Raw genomic sequence first — 24,480 nt, forward strand, 5'->3', positions numbered from 1 at the left:
AAAATTTTGGAGAATCATGCCATTTCATCTGCTCATTGAATGGTGATTCGACGCCAGCCTGTTTTTATACAAGATAAAGACCCAAAGTACAAATCTAAACTTTGTACAAATTATTGGAATCAACTAGTACAAGAAAAAATCCTTACATTAATGGACTGGTCTGCGCAGTCACCAGACCTCAATCCAATTGAGCTTCTTTGGGATGAAATAGACCAGTATGTGAAGAAATTCCAAGTAAAATCTGAGGAACATTTATGGGAGTTACTCCAAAAGGCTTGGAAAGCTGTAACCATAGAAAATTTAAACAAATTAATCTTTCGTATGCTAAGAATATGCGAAGCAGTAATAAAGAAACGCGGTGGTTATTTTGATGAATGCAAAGTTTAAAACTTGTGCAAAATAACAAAGATCTTATAATTTAACTTTTTAATGTTTGTTAAGTTTTCTATTTGTTAGAAATATTTGTGAAGAAAACTAAATAAAGTATATTTCATGAACTAATTTGTAGTTTCTTTATTCCCTGAGATCGAAAAAAAACATAAACAAAAAAATAACTGATAGATTTAATTGATTTTTAATAGAATTAATGTTTTCTCATCACTCAAATTAATTGGTCTCAAATTAATTGCCGGTAGTGTACATATTTTATTGTTATTTTTTTTTTTTGATTTCCAGTAGAATTTGAACTAATTCTAAAGTAATGAAAAATATGTTTTCTATGATAATTTAAAAATAAAAACTTTACAATATGTTTTTGCAGCATACTTATATTTTAGTATAAGGTTTTGTTAATAATACTTCAAACATTTATATACAATTTAAAATTGATTCTATACTCATCAGTTTCAAGTTTCTCTTATATTTAATTATAAATTATAAATTTTATATTTAATTATAAAATATAATAAATTAAAAAATCTATATGCTATTATGAATTTATACATATTCATATACACTATATATATAATAAAGTGCGTGCAAAAGCATACAATTTTTTGAAAAGAAGCATGCAAAACCATGCAACATAATTAATAAATTATGTTGCATATTATTAATAAATTAATAAATTTTAGTAAAAAGTAGCAAGCAAAGGCATGCAAATTCATAAATGTTGGCTGGGAACCCTGTATATGGTATGTAACATATACTTAGCGATAGCGAGATATTCTATCTACTTATAGATAGCGAAGGAACATTAGAAAAGGAGCAGAAAGTGGTCGAAGAACCATCAATAAAAATAAATAAAGAAGACGTGTAAATGACATTAAGGTTCTTGGCCGGTAGTTTAGACGATTTACGTAAAATGTATCTGGAAAATAATGTACATATAAATAATATATATACTTAGTAACTTTAGTAACATAATTCCGAAACACCACCTATTGTAGTAGGTGGTGATTTGGAGTTATGTTATTTAAGTATTTTACACTTCTTCTTTATTTATTTTTACTGATGGTTCGTCAACCTCTTTATCCCAACCCGAACACATGACTATATCCAGACTCTAACTCGAACCCAGCCCAATTTATCAATAATTATCATAAATATATTAAATATATTAAATATCACAAACAAATAAACACACGCAGCTAACTAGATTAGAGGTACAATATTATACAATAACATCATCTAAATTCCCCCTTAGAACCGCTGCTCTAAAAATACCCGCTAAGACATTCAATAACAAAGGCAAACAAACAGTTTCCTTAAGAAAACTCTAGAAAAATTACTCCCGTGAAGACAGCTTATTTCAATACTTGTCTCAAAAAAAACAAAAACAAATATATATATATATATATATATATATATATATATATATATATATATATATATATATATGTATATATATATATATATATATATATATATGTATATATATATATATATATATATATATATATATATATATATATATATATATATATATATATATATATATATATATATATATATATATATATATATATATATATATGTGTTTGTGTGTTGTATGTATATATATGTGTATTTAGAATTGCGTTTGTGTATGCATGCATGCATGTGCATACTTCTATATATAAACTGATACTCTCGGACCCAACCCCCTAAAATTCTGAATCGCCCCTAAAAATATCATATAACTGCGTGAGAACATATTATAATGATCTTCACTATTATGTATGACCTTATAGTACTTGATACGCACACCAGATAAAATAGGAGACTCCTTGGGTATGAGTTCCTCACATATCATACCTCCCGTGGTAACTAAGCTGTAGGCCATGGAGTTGTTTTAGTACTTTAACTTCTTGAAACAAGCTTAGACATTCCGACATTGCCCTGACGAAATGAAGTTTTGTCACATACCACAACTTTTAACCATTATGATGACCTCAACCCCGAACTCCACTCACGCGGAACCTTCCCAACGATTTATTTACTTCAATGTTACATTGATCTTAACTACTAATTCATTACTAACTTACTATTTTAATCACTTAAGCTTTATAGCAGGCATGTCAAAGTAGCGGTCCGCGGGCCACATGCGGCCCGCAAGACCTTTAATGGCGGCCCCCAACATTTTTATCATTTTATTACGTATGGCGGCCCGCAGACACGCATATCAAAAATGTTTTATTAAAAACAACGATAATGTTATAAATGTTAATGATAACGTTATAAAAATAAATAGTTTTCTGAACTCCTTTATTAAAAAGGACATGAATACTAAATTAATTTTCTAACTTTTCATTAAAATTGAAACTCTGAAATTAAAACCATAAAAAGTTATTAAAACATTATGACGATATGTTTTAATTTTAAAAATCGATATGAGAAAATACGGCGGGTGAATATAAAAAAGCAATTGCTTTTACGTTTTTGGAGAAATTGTTTAGCTTTACGTGAATAAAGATTTAAGCAAAATCTCTCAAATTTTTATTTACATAAAACGCTGAGAAATTGCTCAGCTTGAACGTGAACTAAAATTTGATCAAAATTGGTCAAATTTTTATTATCGTAAAGCTTAACAATTACCCAAAAAACGCTGAGGAATAGCGTTTCACCCGGTCTAATAGATTAGTCGTTATCTTGTTGTTGATGTTGTTTAACATTGAGCTATTTTTGTTTTTTGTCATTGTCACTAAAATCAAAATGTCCCATTCAAGACTAAGTGCAAGCAGAAAACGTAAAGTTGAAGATGAAAAAATAATTTTATCAATCAAAATTGGACGTGCTATACTTTTTTCCTAGCATTAATGAAAGTATTATTTGTCTGATTTGTCAACAAAAAGTTTGTGTGCCGAAAAATTCAATATCAAAAGGCACTATAAACTTTATCAGGAAAAATTTGAAATTTATCAAAAAGATAAAAGAACAGACAAATTAAATGAACTAGCCAAACCAAAAAAGCAACAAAATATTTTTCATTTTGTGAACAAATCAAACGAACTCGTAGTCAAAGCAAGTTATAATCTGGCACATTTAATTGCATTTCATTCCAGACCGTTTACTGAAGATCAATTTATCAAAAACTGCCTAATTGAAACTGCAAATATTCTTTGCCCTGAAAAAATGAAAGATTCTAACAAGATAAGCTTTTCAAGAAATACAATTGCTGAGCGTGTAAATGACATAGCAGCAGATTTAAGAAGTCAGTTAAAAATAATCTGCAAGGATGTTCAGGCCTTTTCAATTACTGTTGATGAAAGTACAGATTTCAAAGATGTTGCACAGTTGTCTGTTTTTATCAGAGGTTGTAGTTTCAAATATGACATTACAGAAGAACTTCTAGAGTTGATTCCAATGCATAGTACAACAACAGGTGCCGGCATTTTTTTGGAGATTGAAAAAATACTGGACAAGTATAAACTCCAATTTCTAAATTTGTGTCCATGGTTACTGATGGAGCACCCGCTATGATTGGTTTGAAGAAGGGTCATGTTGGAAAATTAAATGAGAAAATTGGCAAAAAGATAAACAATTTTCATTTTATCATTCACCAAGAAGTATTATGCGGAAAAACAAGTGATCTGGATTGTAATTAAAAGAGTAGCATCTGTTGTCAACTTTATAAGAGCAAGAGGTCTAAATAATCATCAGTTTGCTTCATTGTTGAATGAAAATGACAGTGAATATGAGGATTTACTATATTACACTGAAGTTCGATGGTTATCATGTCACAAAGTACTCAAAGCATTCAATCATCTGAAAACTGAAATATTTCAATTTTTGGAAGTAAAAGGGCAAGATATTTCAGATATAAAAAATACCAAGTTTCTTCAAGATTTAGCTTTTCTAGTTGATATCACAAAACACCTGAATGGTTTGAACATTATTTTGCAAGGAAAGAATTGGTCACGACAATGTTTGATAATGTCAGAGCTTTTCAAACCAAGTTTTTACTTTAGGAACGCTAAATTGAACAAAAAAGTTTGGTACATTTTGAGACGTGCAAGTCTATGAAGCTGCATTACCCAAATTTTATGTTCAGCAGCTACTCAAAAAATATAAACAATTTTTTATATTTATTTGTTTCGTCATTAAAAAAAAAATAAGCTTTTACAATGTTTTTACAACATAAAAATATAACATTAAAGTTTCGACCGGAGCCGGCAGAAGACATGGTCTTATCATCCAGCCCCGTTAATATAACTAAAAAATTCAGCCGATAAAAATGAAAAAGGAAAGTAGAAACTAAAAAGAAAACTGATTTAACAATCAATTTACTATTTGCAGAAAAAAAAGAAGAAAAAAAAATTTTTTTAATTATTTTTTTAAAATTATTATTATTTTTAATTCTCTATTTTATTCTACTTTTATTTTTATTATAAACGCACACACACACACATACATGCAAATATAAGCCCGTTCATATATACATACAAAACCAAATAAATTCTGTTTTATACTCCATCTACAAATGGCGTAAGTTATAATAAATATTGCATTTACAAATTGCGTTATTATTATAATATAGAATAATATCAAACATGTTTTAAGTACAATACAATATAATTAACATGTTGCGTCAATTTATTAGATATTAAATAATTAACATTATCAAAATTTTTAATAAAAGGATAGTAATTGCTTTGTATCAAAATCAAATAAGTATTGTAAGTGTTTGCCCGTTTAAATTGTTGAGTTGAAGTTAAAGTTTTTATATTACTCGTTAAAACCAAGTTCCATAACCGCGGCCCTCGGCATGATATCGAAAAATCAGCTTGTTTTAATAATGTTTTAGGTATACAAAAGTTATTTATTGAGTATTTAGTTTCGTATTTGTGGTTTAAAGAAAAAAAGTAAGTTTGGAAAATGCTTGGTAGCATACCATTTTTAAACTTGAACATAAAAATAAGTATATTAAGAATATTTATTTCATAGACATTAGGCACTCCAATTTCTCTTAGTAGTGGTCTGGCACTAGCGTATTTATTTGCATTTAATATCAAGCGACTTGCTCGTTTTTGTATTTTGTAGATTGTATTTAACTTTGAAGGATAAGTACTTGCCCAGATAACGTTGCAGTAGCTGATGTAGCTATAAACAATATAAAACAAGATTTTGAAGCAAGGTTTCAAGATTTCAAAAAACGTGAACCAAAGTTTGCTTTGTTCACCTCACCATTAAACTTAAATATTTAAGATCTGCAAATGGAATAAGAAGTTCTGCAAATGGAATTAACTGAACTTCAGTGTGATTCTGTTCTCAAACAACAACTTACTGATGTTGGTGTACCCAAGTTTTATTCATTTTTACCACCATCAATTTCCCAAGATGATTTAATTTGCTTGTCAAATATGCGCAATGTTTGGCAGTACTTATCTTTATGAGCAACTTTTTTCACACATGAAACGAAATAAAACCCCTGAGAGGTCCAGGCTTACTGATGAACATTTGTCTTCCATAATGAAAGTGGTAGCTAGCCAAGACATAAAACCAGACCTTATTAAGCTTTCAGCGAATAAAAGTTGACAAATTTCTGGAAAATGCGATATTTTATAATGTTTGTTATTATTATTACAAAATACTCCTTGTTCATTTTTATTGTGTTCTTATTGTGTGAAATAAATAATGCAAAATTAAACTTCTGTACTTTTTTTAATAATATTGCAGTGATTTGGTAGATTTTAAATTTGTTTTAAATTTGTGATTTGGTAGATTTTAATTTAGTTTACTTCACATCAAACGTTAGCAAAAGGACAGTTTGAATTGAAGAGTTACACTTCATTCATTAGGAAAATAAGTATTAGCTTGAGCGGCCCTTACAATATTATCTTAGGCTAAAGCGGCCCCATACCAAATTGAGTTCTAAATGCTTGCTTTATAGCATACATATCATGCATATCAATACTCGTAGACCAAGTTTAACATAAGTATCTTTGTGTTTATAAACGGTTGACATATATTCAGGTAACAAACTAGATCCAAGACAGATTTTTAACAGATTTTAAACATTTATAGGAATTAACTATAGAAATGATATGTTCATCTTTTTCCTGTTTGGAAGTTTATTAATTCTTGTTATACATGATTATTTTTTAGCATTTTAGAATGTTCTCCACCTTTAAATTGATCACCATGCAGGTTAGGCGTTTGAAAGCCTAAAATTTGGTTCCATTGATTTGCTGTTAAAGTGGTATCCATAGGTTGAAAGTACTTTTGAAGATTATCATATATTCTGCTTGTATTTCTACAAAATAAATAAAGTAAATGAAACTTTTACGTCATCAGGCAGATCAACTAGTGGAAGGTTAGCGCAATTAATATAAGGTGCAGTTAAAAACTTGGTTTTTTTTAAAAATCTTTACAGACGGTTGTAAGCATTAGCTAATGAACGGATACTTCCTAGAGTTCTGAGCTCGCCATGAAATTCAAAATCTTGCATTTTTTCTTTGCTAATGTTACATCAAGGGAAAAGCTGTGTTGATGCTGCACTTTCAATTCTAAAAAATGTTTTGACAAATTTCATATCAAAAGCACAAAAGTATTTTAAACTATTTAGCTTTAAAATAGTGATATTTTTCTCAAGATTTGAATGAGATTCAGACACGTTTTCTGTTAAGCCAATAATAAACAACTTGTTTACCCAACCATCTTTGGCTTTTTCACTATCCATTACTTCCTCATATCTAAACTTTTTTTGTGACATTACATTCAGTCACTTTTTCTATAATATTTAAAGAAACTTTTAAAAATCTGCCTTCAACATCAATCTTAAAAATATAATGTTTTGACAATTTTCGCCACTTTATTACAGTATCATTAAGTCCATTAATGTTTTTACAATAAACCAACTACCTGGAATCTTTTTCAAAAAATATTTCTTTAACATCAAAATAATCATTTAAAAACTCACTTCACTTAATTTCATTGCATCTTTCATTGCTTTCAAATAATTCTCTTCCTTTCCAATTTCTAAATATGAAAAGAACTTTGGCTTCCTGTGTATTACTAAGCCCACAAGTGTTTTTAAATTTGTTTATTTCCGAAATTGTGATTTTTCAACAGGTAAAAGCGCTTCTGAAGAGCTTTTCGTTTGTTAAACGGCAATGACTTTATCTTTGGTGCAGCCCTGATTTTATTTCCCTTCTTCTCGCATTATCTTTTCAACATTTTTGAGCATTGAAATTATGCACCTCGTCTATATTAATATTAAAAGAAATTTACATCTATATTTTTAGTTTTTATATTTCAAATATTTTATATAAACATCCTTATTTCTAGTTTGGTATATTAAATTAAAAATAAAAGATTCGGCCTAACTTTTGTGAGGCAAACTAAGACTCTATTATCTTTATCAGAGTTTTAATGTTTGGCATTTTGAAACAATATGAGCAATACTAACCAATTTGCTGCTGCAGTAGTTAATACAATATTTTTATTAACTACTGCAGCAGATAATAACAGTTAAATATCTATTAATAAATTTTTATGCGGTATACAAAACAAAGAAATCTGGTTTATATATTTAACCTGGGATGTAAACGCTTTTTTACCGTAACTAACGCATTGTTTAAAATATGCCCCAAGATCAAAGTATTTCTTAGGGAAGGGGGCAATAATAACACTTAAAAAAAAACTGTTATGAACTCGACTAAAATTCATTTGTTAAATTCTCATTTAGAAAAAAACTATTTTAATCTTCTAAATTTATGACTTTGTAAAGTTGACAAACCGCTCAAATAGAGGGGGTTGTAAACTTTTTTGGTTGCCATTTTTCAACGAGGAGAAACTTTTTTTAGAAAAATTAATTTTTCCTATGAATATTAGTTTACTTTTGAATATTATTCTATTTTCCGATAAATATTAATCTATTTTAAAATACTGCAAAAAAAAGGTTTTTTTTTCTTCTTTCCACATTTAAGACAGTGACTCCCGATTTTTCAGATGTATATTGTTCCCAGACTCCTACCACTGTAATTTTTAGTAAAACATTCTTATTTGATATTATAATCAATATTACAAAATTTAAAAATTGCAACTCTAGAAGTTACCTATTTTGAACACCAAAACTTCATGAATTGCCCGTTGAACCCCTTTTTTTTTAAGAGGTCGACAGAATATTTTCAAAATTTAGATAATAGTTGTTCAAAGTATTGTGGTTTTGACAATGGAAACCGTTTCTGGGTGGCATTTTTAAATAAATTATTTCAGCTAGGATGTGTAAATGATCGGTAAATTGATCAAATTACAAGTATTTTAATTTTTTTACTATATAATGTCAACATTTTTTTTTAAATTAATATAGAAGACCGTAAAAAGTTTAAAAGCGTTTTTCTCAACCAAAACTCTCAGTTAATGCATGTTAACAAGTAGAACACACACAGTGTGTTCTACTTGTTAACGTCATTCGATGTATGTACACTTTCTGCTAAATCTAACTATTTTAAATCAGTCGATGTATGTACATTTCCCGCATGTTTTATTTAATCTTATTTTCAACGGTATTTTAATAAAAATTTGATCAAAATTTTATTTTTTGCTTGTCATATTTGAGCTATGACAAGAATTTTCCAAAACTATTTAATTACAAAACAATTTTGAACTCCCTCTGAGTTTTAAACAGTTACTAGTTATTTCATATTTTTAAAACCGCCTAATTTATTTTTTGTCAACGGTTTGAATTAAAATCAAAATTTTGTTTACTTCATCTCTTGATTTTGAAAAAAAAAAATTCAAATTTACAATGAATAGTAATAAAATAAAAAAGTTTGCAACTTTGTTTTTATTGTTTCATGAGAAGAATTTTTCTTGCTATCTTGCACACGCAAGATCTATACTACAGTCACTGTTTTCTTTGCACTTTTTATCTGTTACACAAATAGGTACCTAAATAAAAACATCAAGATATACAAACACTAAAAGCTAAGATTTTATTGTAAAAAAATTTAAAATTCAGAAACTAAAGTTAATTGATACCCTTTTAGGTCCAAACACAATACATTTACCGCCAAATGCTAGACAAGCTGAGGATGTGCGTTTCAATTTAGCAGGTGCATCAAATATTCTTCCCGAAGATATTGCAATCTCGAGTGTAATGATGAAAATGAAAAATGCGACTGTTTTTGAAACCATCTTTCTTTAAAGCTGCAATATAAGTCATATAATAGAGTAAGAAGATGATAAAAAATCAAAATAATAAAATACCTCAAATAAATGAATAATAACGCGTGTGTGCAAATTTAAAGTTGTTTAATAGTGAACTAATTGTTTTTATCGCTTTTTTTAGAACACGACTTTTATTTAATATAAAATTGTTTTATTACTAAATTCTCAAAACATAAGTTATTTAAAATTGTTTAATCATTATTCAGCCATAGAATGTGACTGTTGCTCCTTTTGAATTTTTGCAGAATGCAATCTATTTGACAAACATACTTATAACCTGCTTTCTAATGACTTTTTTGAATGGTTTTGCCTGAATATATTGAATGTAAACAATAGACGAATAGCATGTTCTCTGATGTAGAACTTACTTTTAAAAAACTGACTTAATATAATGACATATCAAACCAAACTCAGTCCAAAACTGATGAATTAATCATTTGCTTACAATACCTAGTTGAAGATTACCTCAAAGAACATGATACGCTTGTTAGATTTGTATGGAAACAGTATGGAAATTACATCTGCCGAAAGTAAAACGGCAACTATCAAGATATTCTTATGCGAATAAACATTTTAATAAGTATTTGTTTCGGCCAAAGTTATAATGGTCCCAGCATCGTGACAGATAATAAAAAGGTATTTCAAACTTTAGGCACTAAAATTTCATTGCTATGATCTGGCTATGAACTTGACATGACAATATTTATTATCAATTAGCGTCAAGTAATACTCTAAACAATTTTCATGAAATTAGAAAATTAATATAAAAATCTCTTAAAAGTTAATAGGCCGAGTGAATAAAAATGGGCAATTGCATTTACTCAGTAAATGGTCAGCTTCAAGTGAATAAAAACTTAAGCAATTTAGCTCAAACTTTTATTCGCGTAAAGTTAAGCTCTTAGATGAAACCTTATATATATATAAATATATATATATATATGTGTGTGTGTGTGTGTGTGTGTGTGTGTGTGTGTGTGTGTGTGTGTGTGTGTGTGTATATGTATACGTGTATATGTATATATATATATATATATATATATATATATATATATATATATATATATATATATATATATATATATATATATATATATATATATATACATATATATATAAGCAGAGCTGTGCCTGGGGGCTCATTTGCAAATTTAGAGGTCTTTATACAAATGTAAGGTTTTTTTTTTATTTAGTATTATCTATTGGAAAAATATTTAAGAATTTTGGGGCCTTTTTGAAGGTGGGGGGCTTGGATCTAGTAGCCACAGCACTGTTATATCAGTGATGAGTCTTAATTGATGAAACCTTAGTGTGAAATGAAAAAAGTTTCGCTCTATTATAAAGATTACATTTAAAAATTATTAGCCCCTGGCAGCAGGCTTTTTCAGTATGATGTCACACTGCTCACCTAAATCAGCAGTATAAGATATATATATATATATATAAATATATATATATATATATATATATATATATATATATATATATATATATATATATATATCAGCAGTATAAGGTGTATATATATATATATATATATATATATATATATATATATATATATATATATATATATAAATATATATAAATATATATATCAGCAGTATAAGGTGTATATATATATATATATATATATATATATATATGAATATATATATATATATATATATATATATATATATATATATATATATATATATATATATATATATATATATATATATAAAGTTATATACAATATGTATAGGGGAGAGTGGGGCACCCATGAAACCATGAAACAAAGTGATTATACACTGATATAAAAGTATTATGAATACAATTTTAGTGGGGTACCATAAAACAGTTTTAGTGGGGCACCATGAAACTAAATAAATGTACCGTTTTGTAAATTACGGGATAGTCAAGCATACTTAAATGTTTCACCTAACTTGGTAAAAAAATTTGGTCGACCATTAAATAAAGTTTATATAGTAAAAATAAATGTTATGTTATTCAGTATTTATGCATGTAGTATGATGATGTAGTTATATAGTAATAAAATTAATTTTATCACATAAACATAAGTTACACAAGTTTATATAAACAAAAGTTTGCTTTATTATACTTATATCTAGATATTTACAAACACTTTTTTGATGAAGGATTAACATTCATTTATTTTATGTTTTTATACTGATTTCTGTTAATATATAAAATCTATAGATGTAAATTAAAGCTTAGCGTGGTATTAAATCATGATATGACCATAATTGAATTTTGATACATTGTAAAGCCTCTTTGTTATTGAAAAACTAGTAAAGGAACCTTCTCGAGTAGTTCAATGAAGGTAGCTGTTGATTTAGTTTTAATAGGAGGGTGTTCACTTAACATTTAACAGTAGGGTGTTCATTAAATGCTGCAGAAAAAGTTGATCTTATTCACAGCACTTTTTGCAGGTAATTTATGCTCATGTATTCTGCACCAATATGCGTTTGTCCTACTTAATAAATGAAACTTTCAAAAGTTTGTGACTAAAAGAAAATTCTAAGTGTGTGTTTTTATGTATACAGATATGTAAAAACGAAAAAAGGAATAAAAGAACAAGAAATCGTTACTATAAAACCCAATTTTTTTACAACAAGAGTATTTACTAAAGAGCAAGAAAATCTTTTGAAGCAGTAAATTGTCACCTGCTCTCAAATGTATTATGGACACATGTTGTAAATTAAAGATCTATAAGCAACATATGCTTAATAATGCACCAATTGGATTTATTGGTCTCTACAAATAACTCTGTATTCATCAAATCCAACTGGATGGATGAATACAGAGTTATTTGTAGAAGTAGTTCAACATTTTATATTAAAAAAATTCTCATTACAGAAAAATCCATCTCTACTTATATTTGATAATCACGAGAGCCACTTATTTAAAAAAGCTCTTGATCTTGCTAAATGTAGCAGTGTTACTAATCTTACTATACTACCACATAGTAGTCACAAAGTGCAGCCCCTAGATGTTTCTGTATTTGCTCCATTTAAAGTTTATTATAATGACACAGTAAAATCTTGGCTTCAAAATTATCATGGAGTGTTACTGTGAGTGTTCTAAATCATCCCTAGAGAATCACTATTTACGAAATTGCATCTTGTGTTAACATCGCATATGAAAAAAGTGTTACTATCACAAACATTCAAAGTGGATTAAGAAAAAGTGGAATATTTCCTTTTGACAAAAATGTATATTCAGAAGCAGATTTTTTATGTAGTGTTGTTGCTGATAGAAACAATCCAAATACATATCAAACAAACACTGGAAAAACTCTGAATACCAATAACTTGTTACTCTCACCAGGAAAGCTTTAAAAGCCTTTTGTCAGTAAAAGTAGAACTTTGTATCAAGGTACCCCATGCCCCATACCCCATCGATCTCTTTAATTTTGGTAATTTAATTTTGAAGGTATAATATTTACCTACAAATTGTACTAATCGCTAAAAAAAAACGTGTTAAAAAAAGTAGTTATAAAACAAAAGCCAAAAGTATATTAGGTGCCCCACTCTTCCCTATATATAAAGTTATAAACAGTATATATCAAATTATATTCAATATAAATATAAAATTATATTTATATAATAGTTTTATATAATTTATTTATCAGTAACTAAAGGAACGTTATCAATTTATTATATGAATCACAAACATGTGCTTATTTATTACAAGTACATTTTAAAGCGTTCAAATATTTATGTCGATTATAAAATTAAAGATTATATTTTTCTGCCTTAGATGGTGAAAATTACATTTTTTATCTGAAGAGTTTTAGGAGAAATCGTTTGAGTTTTATAACATATTAAAAATAATGTATGTGTTACCTATAAAATTAATGACTAACAGTTAACTTTAATTTTTTTACAGGTCATATTGAAACGAGATATTGTGTAAAGAGGTTTTCAAAGAAGTCGTTTAAACAACAATGGAAAAGCTTCCAATTCGCGAGATAACCGTGAAAGCATTTTAAAGAATCGTTTAAAAGTTTGCCTAATTTCGACTGTAATTTTAATTTTTTTTTTTTGAAATTAACCAATCAAGTTATATATAAATTTGCTTTTTCTGTAAGTTTTAAACATTTAAACGTAGTTTTTCAAGATTTGCAATGGGTAAACCTCGTGGGACCCTTACGGGGATCCCGGCGGGCATACCCATATGGGCCCCAGAGGGAAACTGCGGCCATTATCCGGCGGATTCCCGATGGGTTTCCCATATGGGTCCCAGTTGCAAACCCAAACGGCCCCGATCGGCCAAGATCCGGCGGGATACCGTTGGTCTACCCATACGGGACCCAGTTGACGACCCGTATGGGCCCCTACGGTACTCGTATGTCAATGTTGGCTGCGTTTCTTCACAAACCGAATTGTAAAGACATGGAATATTTCGCCACAGTCAACCATTGAAGCATTAACGGTGAACAATTTCAAGAGCAAAATGGATAATTTATCTAGTATTATGTCGACTACTAACTAAACTTCTAGAAACAACATAAATAACTATTATTTATTGTTTATTATAAAATTATTATTGTTAAAGGCTGTCACAGATTTAACATGGTGTTAAGTCTCAACAGCAATATTATTATTATTTAAAATTTATATCAAAAACGCAATTGCAAAATTAAGTTATAGAAATTAAACTTTATATGTTTTTGTGACATGAACCTTGATGATTAACTTATTCAAAGGTAATATAACATAATATAATAATAATAACCTTATTATTATTATTATTATTAGGCAGGGAACCACGTTTGAAACCAGGACTTTTATACCAGATGTTAGCTATAATTTTCCGAAAACCATAAAGTGAAAAACTTTAAAAACTAAGTCTGGTTGTCCACCAAAAGATTCATATTTAAAAAGACGCAATCGCAAAACGTGTAGTACTATTGAATTAATAACTAGATTTAAATAAGAGACGTAGACTAACGTATATTTTATACGTTCTTAGAGTATTATATTATATTACATTATAGTATATTATATTATATTATACAACATTATATTATATACATCTATAATAGATGCCAGGACACTAATAAACCTTTCATTACCATTTTAATTAAGAATTAGTTTTATCAATTAAGTAATATCCTTAAGTTTTGATTTTGTACTGAACCTGCCATCAAGAGGTCTATAAAATTAACACGAAAACGATAGCTAATCCGTGTTGGATAAATCGCTACTAAAATTCTCAAATAAAAAGCAAAAACTATAAAATATAATATAAATATAAATATTTTTACTGCAATCCTATTAAAAATGCGAAAAAGATATATACTACAGTGATCAAATTATCAAATGCAAATTTGAATAGTAAGAAAACGTTGTCCGTCAGTATAAAAAAGTTCACCATTTCTACCTAAAGAATTAATAACAACAATACTGGCAAATTTTGTATATATCTTTAGAAAGAAATGAATAAATATTTCATACAATTCCTTCCGAAACTTGAAAAAAAAAATACTTTTGAAATTGTAAAAAATATTTCATAAAAAACAACAGTTAAAGGTGGTCTGCTCCAGATCTATGATTGAAAAATCATGAGACAGAAATATTATGAAAATGTGTTTGTCTAAAGTGTTTTGAAATTACAACAGAAGATGACAGAATAAAAATAATATCATATTTCTACAATTTAAAAACAGTGATGAGCAGGATTTGGATATTTCTTCTTTTATTTTTGTTTTAGACGAAACAGAAAATTAATAACAGAACACACTTTATTCCATAGTTTAGTTTTTACTCCATAATTTATGAAAATTATAAGTTATGTAAATTATAATTTACAAAAATTATAATTTATAAAAATTATAATTTATAAAAATTATAATTTATAAAAACTATAACTTATAAAAATTATAATTTACAAAAATTATAATTTATAAAAACTATAATCTATAAAAATTATAATTTTTATAAATAAGTTGCTTCATTCTTAAATTAAATTCAGCTATGTTTGTTGACAAACTAATCTTTTTCGCATGCCAAAGGTATAAAAAAAACAACTATAAATTAAAGTAAATACTTGGTTTAGGTATCTTTCATTTAAAGTTAAAAACGAGCTATATATTGTTTCACTTTTGAAAAAGCACAAAGTTGCAGTAAAGCAAAAAATTATTAGGCGATAGAAACCCCAGTTTAAATTAAGTTACGCAGTGACTCATGCAACTTTATTTTCTAAAAGCATTGAAAATTTTGAAAGTTAATATTTTGGAGCTGCAAGTATCAGTTCTTCTCAAAAACTAATGATAATAAAAATCATTAGTCTTAATTTGATGATCAGAAACAAATATTTTTATTTATTCTATCAATTGGCAAAAAAAATTTCATTTAATGTTCTTTTAAATTTCATAGTCTTCAAATAACCATGACGTTAAAAAAAACATTATATCTGATATAGGCGCATAGTTTTTACGAACATTTTAGCATAATTACATAATTACAATGGTTATGGGAACAAACTTTGGTTTTTCTCTCTGTTTTGAATTTAAAAAAAGTTTTTACAATCACGAAATTAATTTAAAACTATCAAGTAATTTTTTTTTTTAATTTTTGCGACAATGAGCATACGTAAATGCGCTATGCGGAAAGGTGAATTTGTCTACCTGATATATAAATTGCCAGGCCGTTGTTGATTCAGCGGCATTACTAAACGAAAAACATCTTGTTTTTGTATGCAGTCAAACAAAACAGTTATTTGTTTGTCTTGTTCTTAAAAAAAAATTATAAAAACTTATTTAAAATTTATAACAAACCTTTTTTTTTTTTTTGATGCAAGATCACTTTAAAGAGTGTATATAAAACGTATTTCTTTACATAAAAAAAACACAACTATAAAAAATTTAGATTGATTCTATTTGAGACCAAAAGTATTTATTCAGCTAATGAAGTTACATGCTTCATTGGGTTGATGTCATTATTTTTGTCATTTTTGATTGCAAATGTTTACCATACATTTCATGGATTTAATCTTTTGCAAAAAAATAAATAAAAACAAAGTATACCTTCATATAAACGTACATATCGGAATGCATGATAAGTCATGCATACGATTTGATCGATTGATACGATTTGATGGCATACTATTTGATCATCTTAAATTTAATGCCGATCAGGTATTATTGGTAATAAAATACAAATTTTTTCAAAAACAAAACATTTATAAAATAAAAATATACTTTGAGGTGATATCTCTTGTGTGATATCCCTAAACTTTTTTTATTTCAACTTTTTCTCTAGAAATAAAATAAAACATAAAATTAAGGAATATCTCATTGAAACTTTAAAACCTCTAAAAAGAGTAGTTTTACTTATTTTTAGGTAATTACCTGAAATTATTTATAATTTAACATTTTTTTAATTTACTCTTAGTAGTAGGTTGACATTTAAAACGTCGAAAATTAAATAAAAACTTTAAAAAGTCCTTTTACTTTTGAAAAATGAGGGTTGCTAAACTTTATTTGGCTATTTTGAGAGCAAAATTATATTTTGATGAAACCCAATATCTAGTTAAAGTAAAACCCCATTTGTGATAAAGCATTCTTTTTAAACCCCTCAATCGTAGATATGGAAAATCTAATAATGATAATGAACAAAAAATGGATTCGCAAAAATGAGAAAGCTCAGACAAATTAGAATTTATTAAATTCGTCAAGTCGTCACCCGAGAACTAAGAGAACCATTTTTTGTGTTTCCGAGAAAATCAAGTTTTAAAATTTAATTTGTAAAAACTTTCTTTCAAAATGTCCGACTAATTTTAAATATTTTTAAAAATTGTATCATTCTTAAGACTAGATTTATTGGACAAATATTCCATTAATAGTTGAATATTTATTAATATTAAATAGAAAAACATAAAATGTGGACATACGTCCTTTTGGTTCTCGGCTTAAAAAACGTCTAATAATTTGTTCATTTTTTGATATTTTGCCAGAATGTTGATTTTTTAATATTAAAATAATTTACTGGTTTATTTCAAAATGAGCTTGTAAATTGACATTGTTCAGAAAATAGTGTATTAATATGTTTCTGTTATTTGTTTTAATAATAGAAATTAAAAAACTGTACCCACAGACACTCAAGTTGCACAGACGTCCATAACACATCTTTTCAACGTCTTATAGACGTTACAAGTCCGTCGGACGTCCTTAAAATGTTCAACCAACGTTCTGTGCCCGCTAGGTTTATTAATGGATAAAAATAACTAATCTATTTAACTGATAAAATTACTTACGGACCCGTAACGTACTTTTAACATCATTAAATACGTTCATATTTTTCATACGTTGTTGTTTCTATTGAAGTACAATATCACACTGTATATTATTGTGCTATACTGCTATTTTTTTCTTTTCTAACAATTAATTGAATATAGAAAATAACAACTCAAAAAAATAAATAAATAAATAAACCTTGCAATACTTCTAGGTTATATATTTTAAATTTCAAAACTATATAGAATATTTTAAACTAAATTTAGATGACTTTTTACTTTCTTTCCAACTTTTAAAAAACATGTTTCTAACATCCTAATTAAAAAATTCCAATTGAAAAAAAAATTAAGTTTTTGCTCACAAAATATTTAAAATTAAATAAAGTTTAGAAAATGTCATTAGTAAATATATATATATAACTTGATTGGATGGAATATAACTGTTATATCGTCGGGGATAGTCAAATCCGCGTAACTAGCATTGGCTACTTTATTTGGATATTAATAATTTTAACACCAAACATCTATTGTTGACATTACAAAAAACATGAATAATACTTTTTATACTAAAATGAACCCAAAATCTGTTAAAATAAAAAAAATTTAAAGTTTTGAACTTTTCCAGTAAAAAAAATGTACTGTAGATACGCGGTATTATCCAATGCTAGTTACGCGGTTTCGCACTATCCCCAACGATATAATATAATACATTGTATAACTAACAATTCTCGATCAACTGCAAAATTAATGAAACTGCCGCCAAAAATAATGTTCATTGAATAAATAAACAAAATTTATTCAAAACACACATTTAAAACAAACACATCATGACGTATTAGGTAAATAACATTTGTGTTCCACCCGTAACTTTGTGCTTGATTTCTTGTGCATTTATTTCTTTTTACAGTGGGTTATTTTGGCAAAAACACTATTTTGTTATATATACATATATATATACATATATATATATATATATATATATATATATATATATATATATATATATATATATATATATATATATATATATATATATATATATATATATATATATATATATATATCATATATATATATATATATATATATATATATATATATATATATATATATATATATATATATATATATATATATATATATATATATATATATATATATATATATATATATATATATATATATATATATATATAACTGAATTTTTGACGAGATTAAATAAAAATTACTACATGTATTTTACTACTAAAAGTTTCGTGCGTTTAACAATTAGTTAGGTAAAAAATACATTGTTTTTTTCGTTAAAAAATATACTCAATAAACATCGTGGCGTTCAAAAACAGTTATAAACAATTATATTTGCGAGCGTGGTTTGGTTTTTTAATCTTTGGGCTCGTGGTTGTCTAGCAAGAACTTGTTTTCGTGACGGCACTTAGATATAATTTCTGTTTTTTTAATTAATAATTTTTGCGTACCTTTGTATGATGTTATGCAAAGTTTTTCATGAAGGCAAAGCAAAAAAATATTAGGCAAACGAAACCCAGTTATATGTCCGGTCATTAGATGATCTCATTTAAAATTTTATATTGAATACTAGTTTTTATTTTTGTTATATCAATAATCAATATAAATGTTTCAAACTATGTAACTCTGTATGTTTCAAACTAAAAAATTGAACATTTTTTTGTTTATGCGTAATAAATTAATGTTGAAAGAATAAATATAATTACTTTTTGTTTATTTTTACAGGTTTTACATTGAGAAATGATTTAAGAAATATAGTTTTTATAAATAAAATGAGATTTTTTGGACAAAAACAAATGAAGCCACGATAACTATCCGTTTCTTTTTATTTAAGGCTATATTATTTTCAATTCTCAATCTATGTTTTATTAGTTAATAAAATTAATAGAGTTTACGAGGACTATATTTGTTTTCAATATTGATTTCATTGGCTCTTAATTTTAAAACAAAAACTAGTATAATACATTTGTAACTAAATTTTAAAAATTACTAAATAAAAAGTATTTATTAAATATAAATGACGTGAATATTTGAGATCCAGAAAAAAGTTACCAGCAGCTGAACTGGCAACACAAAGAGTTATCCTAAGATATGGTATTTTTCTAAGAGAAAAAAATGAAAGAAAAGTCCAAGTTAATCTAGGATATATTTAATAAACTTTCAGAAAAACGGCTAATAGCCAGTGTTTTATTTGTGCCACTTGTGTCTAGTTAAAACCATAATTAGGTAACAAAACCCACAGGTGCTTGGAACATAGCTAGCCTGATTTCTCAAATTAGAGCAAATAAAGTTACAAAACAAAAATTTAATTTTATCATTGATATCAACTTGACTTAATGATTTGTAAATTATAATTTTGCTATGTTCTGAGCAACACTGTCCTCTTCATTGTAAAGTTTGTACCCGCATTAAGTGGTTTATTTAAAAGATATTCGTGGATATAATAAAAATAATATAATAGTTTTAGTAATGACAAATGTGAAATTTTACTTAATAAATAATTGTATTAGTAATTATAATTTTCCATGGACAACCTTACTGACTATATATAAAAAGCTGCAATGTGTAGCCACCTAAAAATTGACCTTCTAATAAAAATATATAAGCTGAAGTTATAACATCCAAAACTTGGAAAAAGCCCCAACTTTTAAGTACTCTGTAAATTTTTAAATTATTTTAAATACAAAACGTATTATGCTAATCTTGTTATTATCTTGTTAATTCTTGTTATCATATCTATAGATAGCTTTGGTGTAAAGTTGATATATTATGCTTGTTGTAAATATTGAAATTGACCCTAAAAATATAAAAAATTTATATTGTTCTGCAATTTCGAAAGTATCTTATTGTCAAGTTTTGGAAGGAAATGTATAAATTACTTTTTGAATTCCTCTTAATGATATATACAAAATTTGCCAGTATTGTTGTTATTAGTTATTTAGGTAAAAATGGTGAACTTAATTATACTGACGGACAACGTTTTTCTGCTATCAAATTTGCATTTGATAATTTGATCACAGTACCCAGTGGGCACGGTACGTTTTTAGAACGTTCTTTGGACGTTTTTATTAGGTTTAAACCTAATAAAAACGTTCAAAGAACGTTTAAAAAACGTACTGTGCCCACTGGGTATTATATATCTTTTTAGCATTTAAAATAAAATTTTAGCAAAAATAGTTATATTTTTTGTGTATTTTTCACTATCAGTGTTTTATCTTTTTTTAAAAATTATTGTAAAGTTTTTTCTACATATTTGAGAATTTTAGCAACAATTTATCCAACACAGATTAGCTATCGCTTTCGTTTTAACTTAAAAGACCTCTTGAGGGCAGTTTCAATACAAAATTATTACTCTTGAGGGCAAAATCAACCAAGGAAATTACTTATTTGTTAAAATTATCTATTAAATAAGATAGCATTGAAAAGTTCATTAGTGTCCTGACATCTATTATGGATGCTTATAATATAATGTTTTATAATATGATACTATAATGCAATATAAAATAATACGCTGAGAACGTATAAAATATACCTTGGTCCACGTCTCTTATTTAAATCTGTTTTTTAATTCAATAGTATTACATGTTTTGCGATTGCGTCTTGTTATATATGAGTCTTTTGGTGGACAACCAGACTTAGTTTTTTAAATTTTTTACTTTATGTATATCGAAAAGTGATCGCTAATATATGACATAAACGTCCTAGTTTCAAATGTTGTTCCCTGGTTAATGCTAATGAGGATATTATCAAATGTGGTTACTGTGGAAAATTTAGAATAAGTTAATCATCAAGGTTCATTTCGCAAAAACATATAAAGTTTAATTTCTTTAACTTATTTTTGCAAATGTGTTTAAAATAAATGTTTTTAAAAGTTTCTAATGATTTAATTTTACCACTTCATGGACGATATGCAGATCCAATTAAGATATTTTGAAACTTTTTTTTTAATATTTGAATAAAAAACTTTCATAGTTATCATTTGACAACCATAGAATGTTTTTTTTTCTTACAATCATATTTTATTTAATGTGATTTAAGTTAAAAATTTAAGTTTACAGTTTTACTTTTACTTGAAAATTGAATTGCGGTAACATCTCCTTAATTTGGTTTTATAGCGTTTAATTTCCTAGTTTGTAAAGTTACTAAAACTAGTATAAGTTTATATTTCGTCTTTTGCTTAATAAATAGTGTTAAAAAACACAAATGAAGTCTGCTATGGTGGCTTATTTTGTTAGCTTGTCAGTTGATTATGGAGTTTCGAATCCTTTTGCTTACATATTCAAGAGAAGTAAAAAGTAAAAAGCTCGCTTCTCGGCCTAGTGGCAAAAATCAACTGCAGCATCTGTTCTTATTTTGGCTTCTAACTGCTTTTTACTTAGATACGGTAATGTTATAAAGCAGGTAGAGCATAAGATCGAAACCATGATAACCGATAGTGATCCTGGTCGTATTTGCTTCCTTTACGTCCGGAAAACACTAAACGATCTCTCTTATCCGGACGTAAAATGGAGATAAACCATTAAGTTGGCGCCTTGGATTCTCCCTCGTGGCAACTAATAAACCCTTAAGTGGGGTAAATACAGAGTCTCCCTTCCATATAAACTTGCCTTCAAGGTGTGCGGTGTAGCAGATGTCTCTAGTTGGTCGGCAAAAAAAAATGTCACAAAACTTTTTGTTTATATTTTTATTTTTACAACTTTTTTTAAATAAAGATTGTTAAAAAAAAAATTTTAAATTGCGCATTCAAAATTTTAATGCAATTGTATTAGTCAAATTACACATTCTAACGTCTAGCCTGTCCGCTTTTTTCCTATGCTTTATTTCTTACAAAACTACTTCTGACTTTCGCTTTTTTTTACTTCTATTCTCCTTAAAATTAGTTACTTTTGATCTGTCAAAGCAGGTTATGATGCTCTTTAATGAACTGAACTTATCTTTGCGGATATTGGTTTGTATCCCCTATGTGGCAATTAGCCGGAGAAAGATAAACCACAATATTTTTGAAACTAAAATTTGCTAATAATAATATTAATTGCAAACTTCAAAGTTTAATGCATTAATACTAGTTTAGTTCCACATTCTAAGATTAAAAAACTTAAATAAATAAAGAACCGAAATTAAAAAACTTACAATTTAAATAAGGTTTATATGGAGCACCGTTTAGTTTTTAAAATAAAATAAATAAAGAATTTGAAAATTAATTCTTGAAACTTCCTTTTAATCAAAAAGTTTGCATTTTAACATATTTGCTTATGTTTATCTAAATTTCTTCTGCAGTCTTTGCTTCACCTTCAGCAGATTCGTTAGGAAAGAATGTCTAAATTTTAAAAAAATTCAAATTTTAGAAAAAATACTTCACAGGAAGTTGAGAATTGCTATAAATAGTTTTATAAAAACTAAGTTTTGTTGCAAACAGGAAAATACAATAGGAAAAGTATTTTTCAAAAAATTAGTTGTAAAAAAGAATTCTTTAAAATTAGAGCAATTTTAGTTTGATTATTTCTTTTTCAAAACTAATATTTTATAATAATTTAGCTGATAATAACTTCTAATTTAAAACATAAATACAGTTTTTTATAAAATCAATTTTAACAATTTCCAACTTACCGAGAACTATTTTTTTATGATTTAAATTTTTTGACATTTAGTCATTCTTCCTGATGAACCACCTAAATGTAAAACAGACTGTAGAAAAAATTTAGATAAGTGTTTCTACTAATTTATGATTGCTTTGTTCTTTAAGAACATTGAGGACTCTATTTGTGAACATAATAACTTAACTATACACAGAGAGAGAGAAAGAGAGAGAGAGAGAGTGAGAGAGAGAGAGAAAGAGATAGGGTAAGGATGTGTAAAATAAGACATCTAAGCACTAATTTTTCTAATACAGCACGTCTAACAACTTTTTAAAAAAGAACTTGATATTTTTAAAATCTTCTACCATCCTACTATAACCTTACAAAATATGAGCTGCAAAACTGCCGCGGTTTGGTCATCAGAGATCATTTATTGAGAACACCTATCCGGTCTCATTTTGCCGAAATGAGAGAGAAACAAATATAATACATAATCAAACTGTCACTAGTCAACCATATAATCAAACACGCTTTCACTTTTCACTTAAACCACATATTGCTTCACCAGTATTTTGAAATAAACAACAGCCAAATGAGCCCAAGTTGTACATTTTAAGCATTGACTCCATATCTCTCTTCTTGCAGCTTTACTCCATAATCCATAAGAAACATAATGTCTCCAGTCTTCAACACTTAAACTTTCAACCTTTTTTTTTTCCAGTTTTCAACAATTAAACTTTTAATCTTTTTTTTACCCTGTTCTAATGCACAATTTATTTTCTATCTTTTGTTCTTTTAAATTTTTTGATTTTTGAGACGATTCAAATAGTGATTTTCTGTATACAGAAATATATTACATTACATGTAATGTAATGTTATTATCTGTGATTCTTCTCTTTTTCTTGGTAGTAAAATGGTTTTTGGAATAGCTAAAATATTAGAAAAGAGGTAACTATAACAAAACCAAAATTTTTAAGCATCCTGACAACAATTGTAAAAAAGTGTTTGAACTTACTTGTGATTCAACTTTATCAGTTTAATGTAAGAT

General features: G+C 27.0%; 2 protein-coding genes and 1 long non-coding RNA gene across 3 annotated transcripts in view; 1 reads left to right on the forward strand and 2 right to left on the reverse strand.

Annotated features, from left to right (window-relative positions):
- Positions 1-24,480, reverse strand: part of LOC124819278 (uncharacterized) — an 87,582-nt gene that overhangs the window by 53,240 nt on the left and 9,862 nt on the right. The gene's annotated exons all lie outside the window — the stretch shown is intronic.
- Positions 40-5,624, forward strand: LOC136090920 (general transcription factor II-I repeat domain-containing protein 2B-like). The gene is made up of 4 exons (XM_065817897.1): positions 40-381; positions 3,322-3,842; positions 4,029-4,415; positions 5,480-5,624. Exons 1-4 carry the CDS (start codon positions 40-42, stop codon positions 5,622-5,624), a joined length of 1,395 nt encoding a protein of 464 aa, XP_065673969.1.
- On the reverse strand, positions 9,120-16,511 carry LOC136090594 (uncharacterized). Its single transcript, XR_010643549.1, has 3 exons — positions 16,376-16,511; positions 9,403-9,570; positions 9,120-9,312 (listed from the first exon to the last, which is right to left on the reverse strand). It is a non-coding gene; the product is annotated as an uncharacterized LOC136090594 (long non-coding RNA).

The sequence above is a fragment of the Hydra vulgaris genome, chromosome 14 (genome assembly GCF_038396675.1).
Source record: "Hydra vulgaris chromosome 14, alternate assembly HydraT2T_AEP".
Taxonomy (NCBI): domain Eukaryota; kingdom Metazoa; phylum Cnidaria; class Hydrozoa; order Anthoathecata; family Hydridae; genus Hydra; species Hydra vulgaris.

Coding starts and splice junctions, on each gene's coding strand:
- LOC136090920 (XM_065817897.1), top strand. CDS start 40: ATGGTGATTCGACGCCAGCCTGTTTTTATACAAGATAAAGACCCAAAG. Junction 3,843..4,028: donor ATTGAAAAAATACTGGACAA/GTATAAACTCCA, acceptor TGTAATTAAAAG/AGTAGCATCTGTTGTCAACT. Junction 4,416..5,479: donor AAATTGAACAAAAAAGTTTG/GTACATTTTGAG, acceptor TTAACTTTGAAG/GATAAGTACTTGCCCAGATA.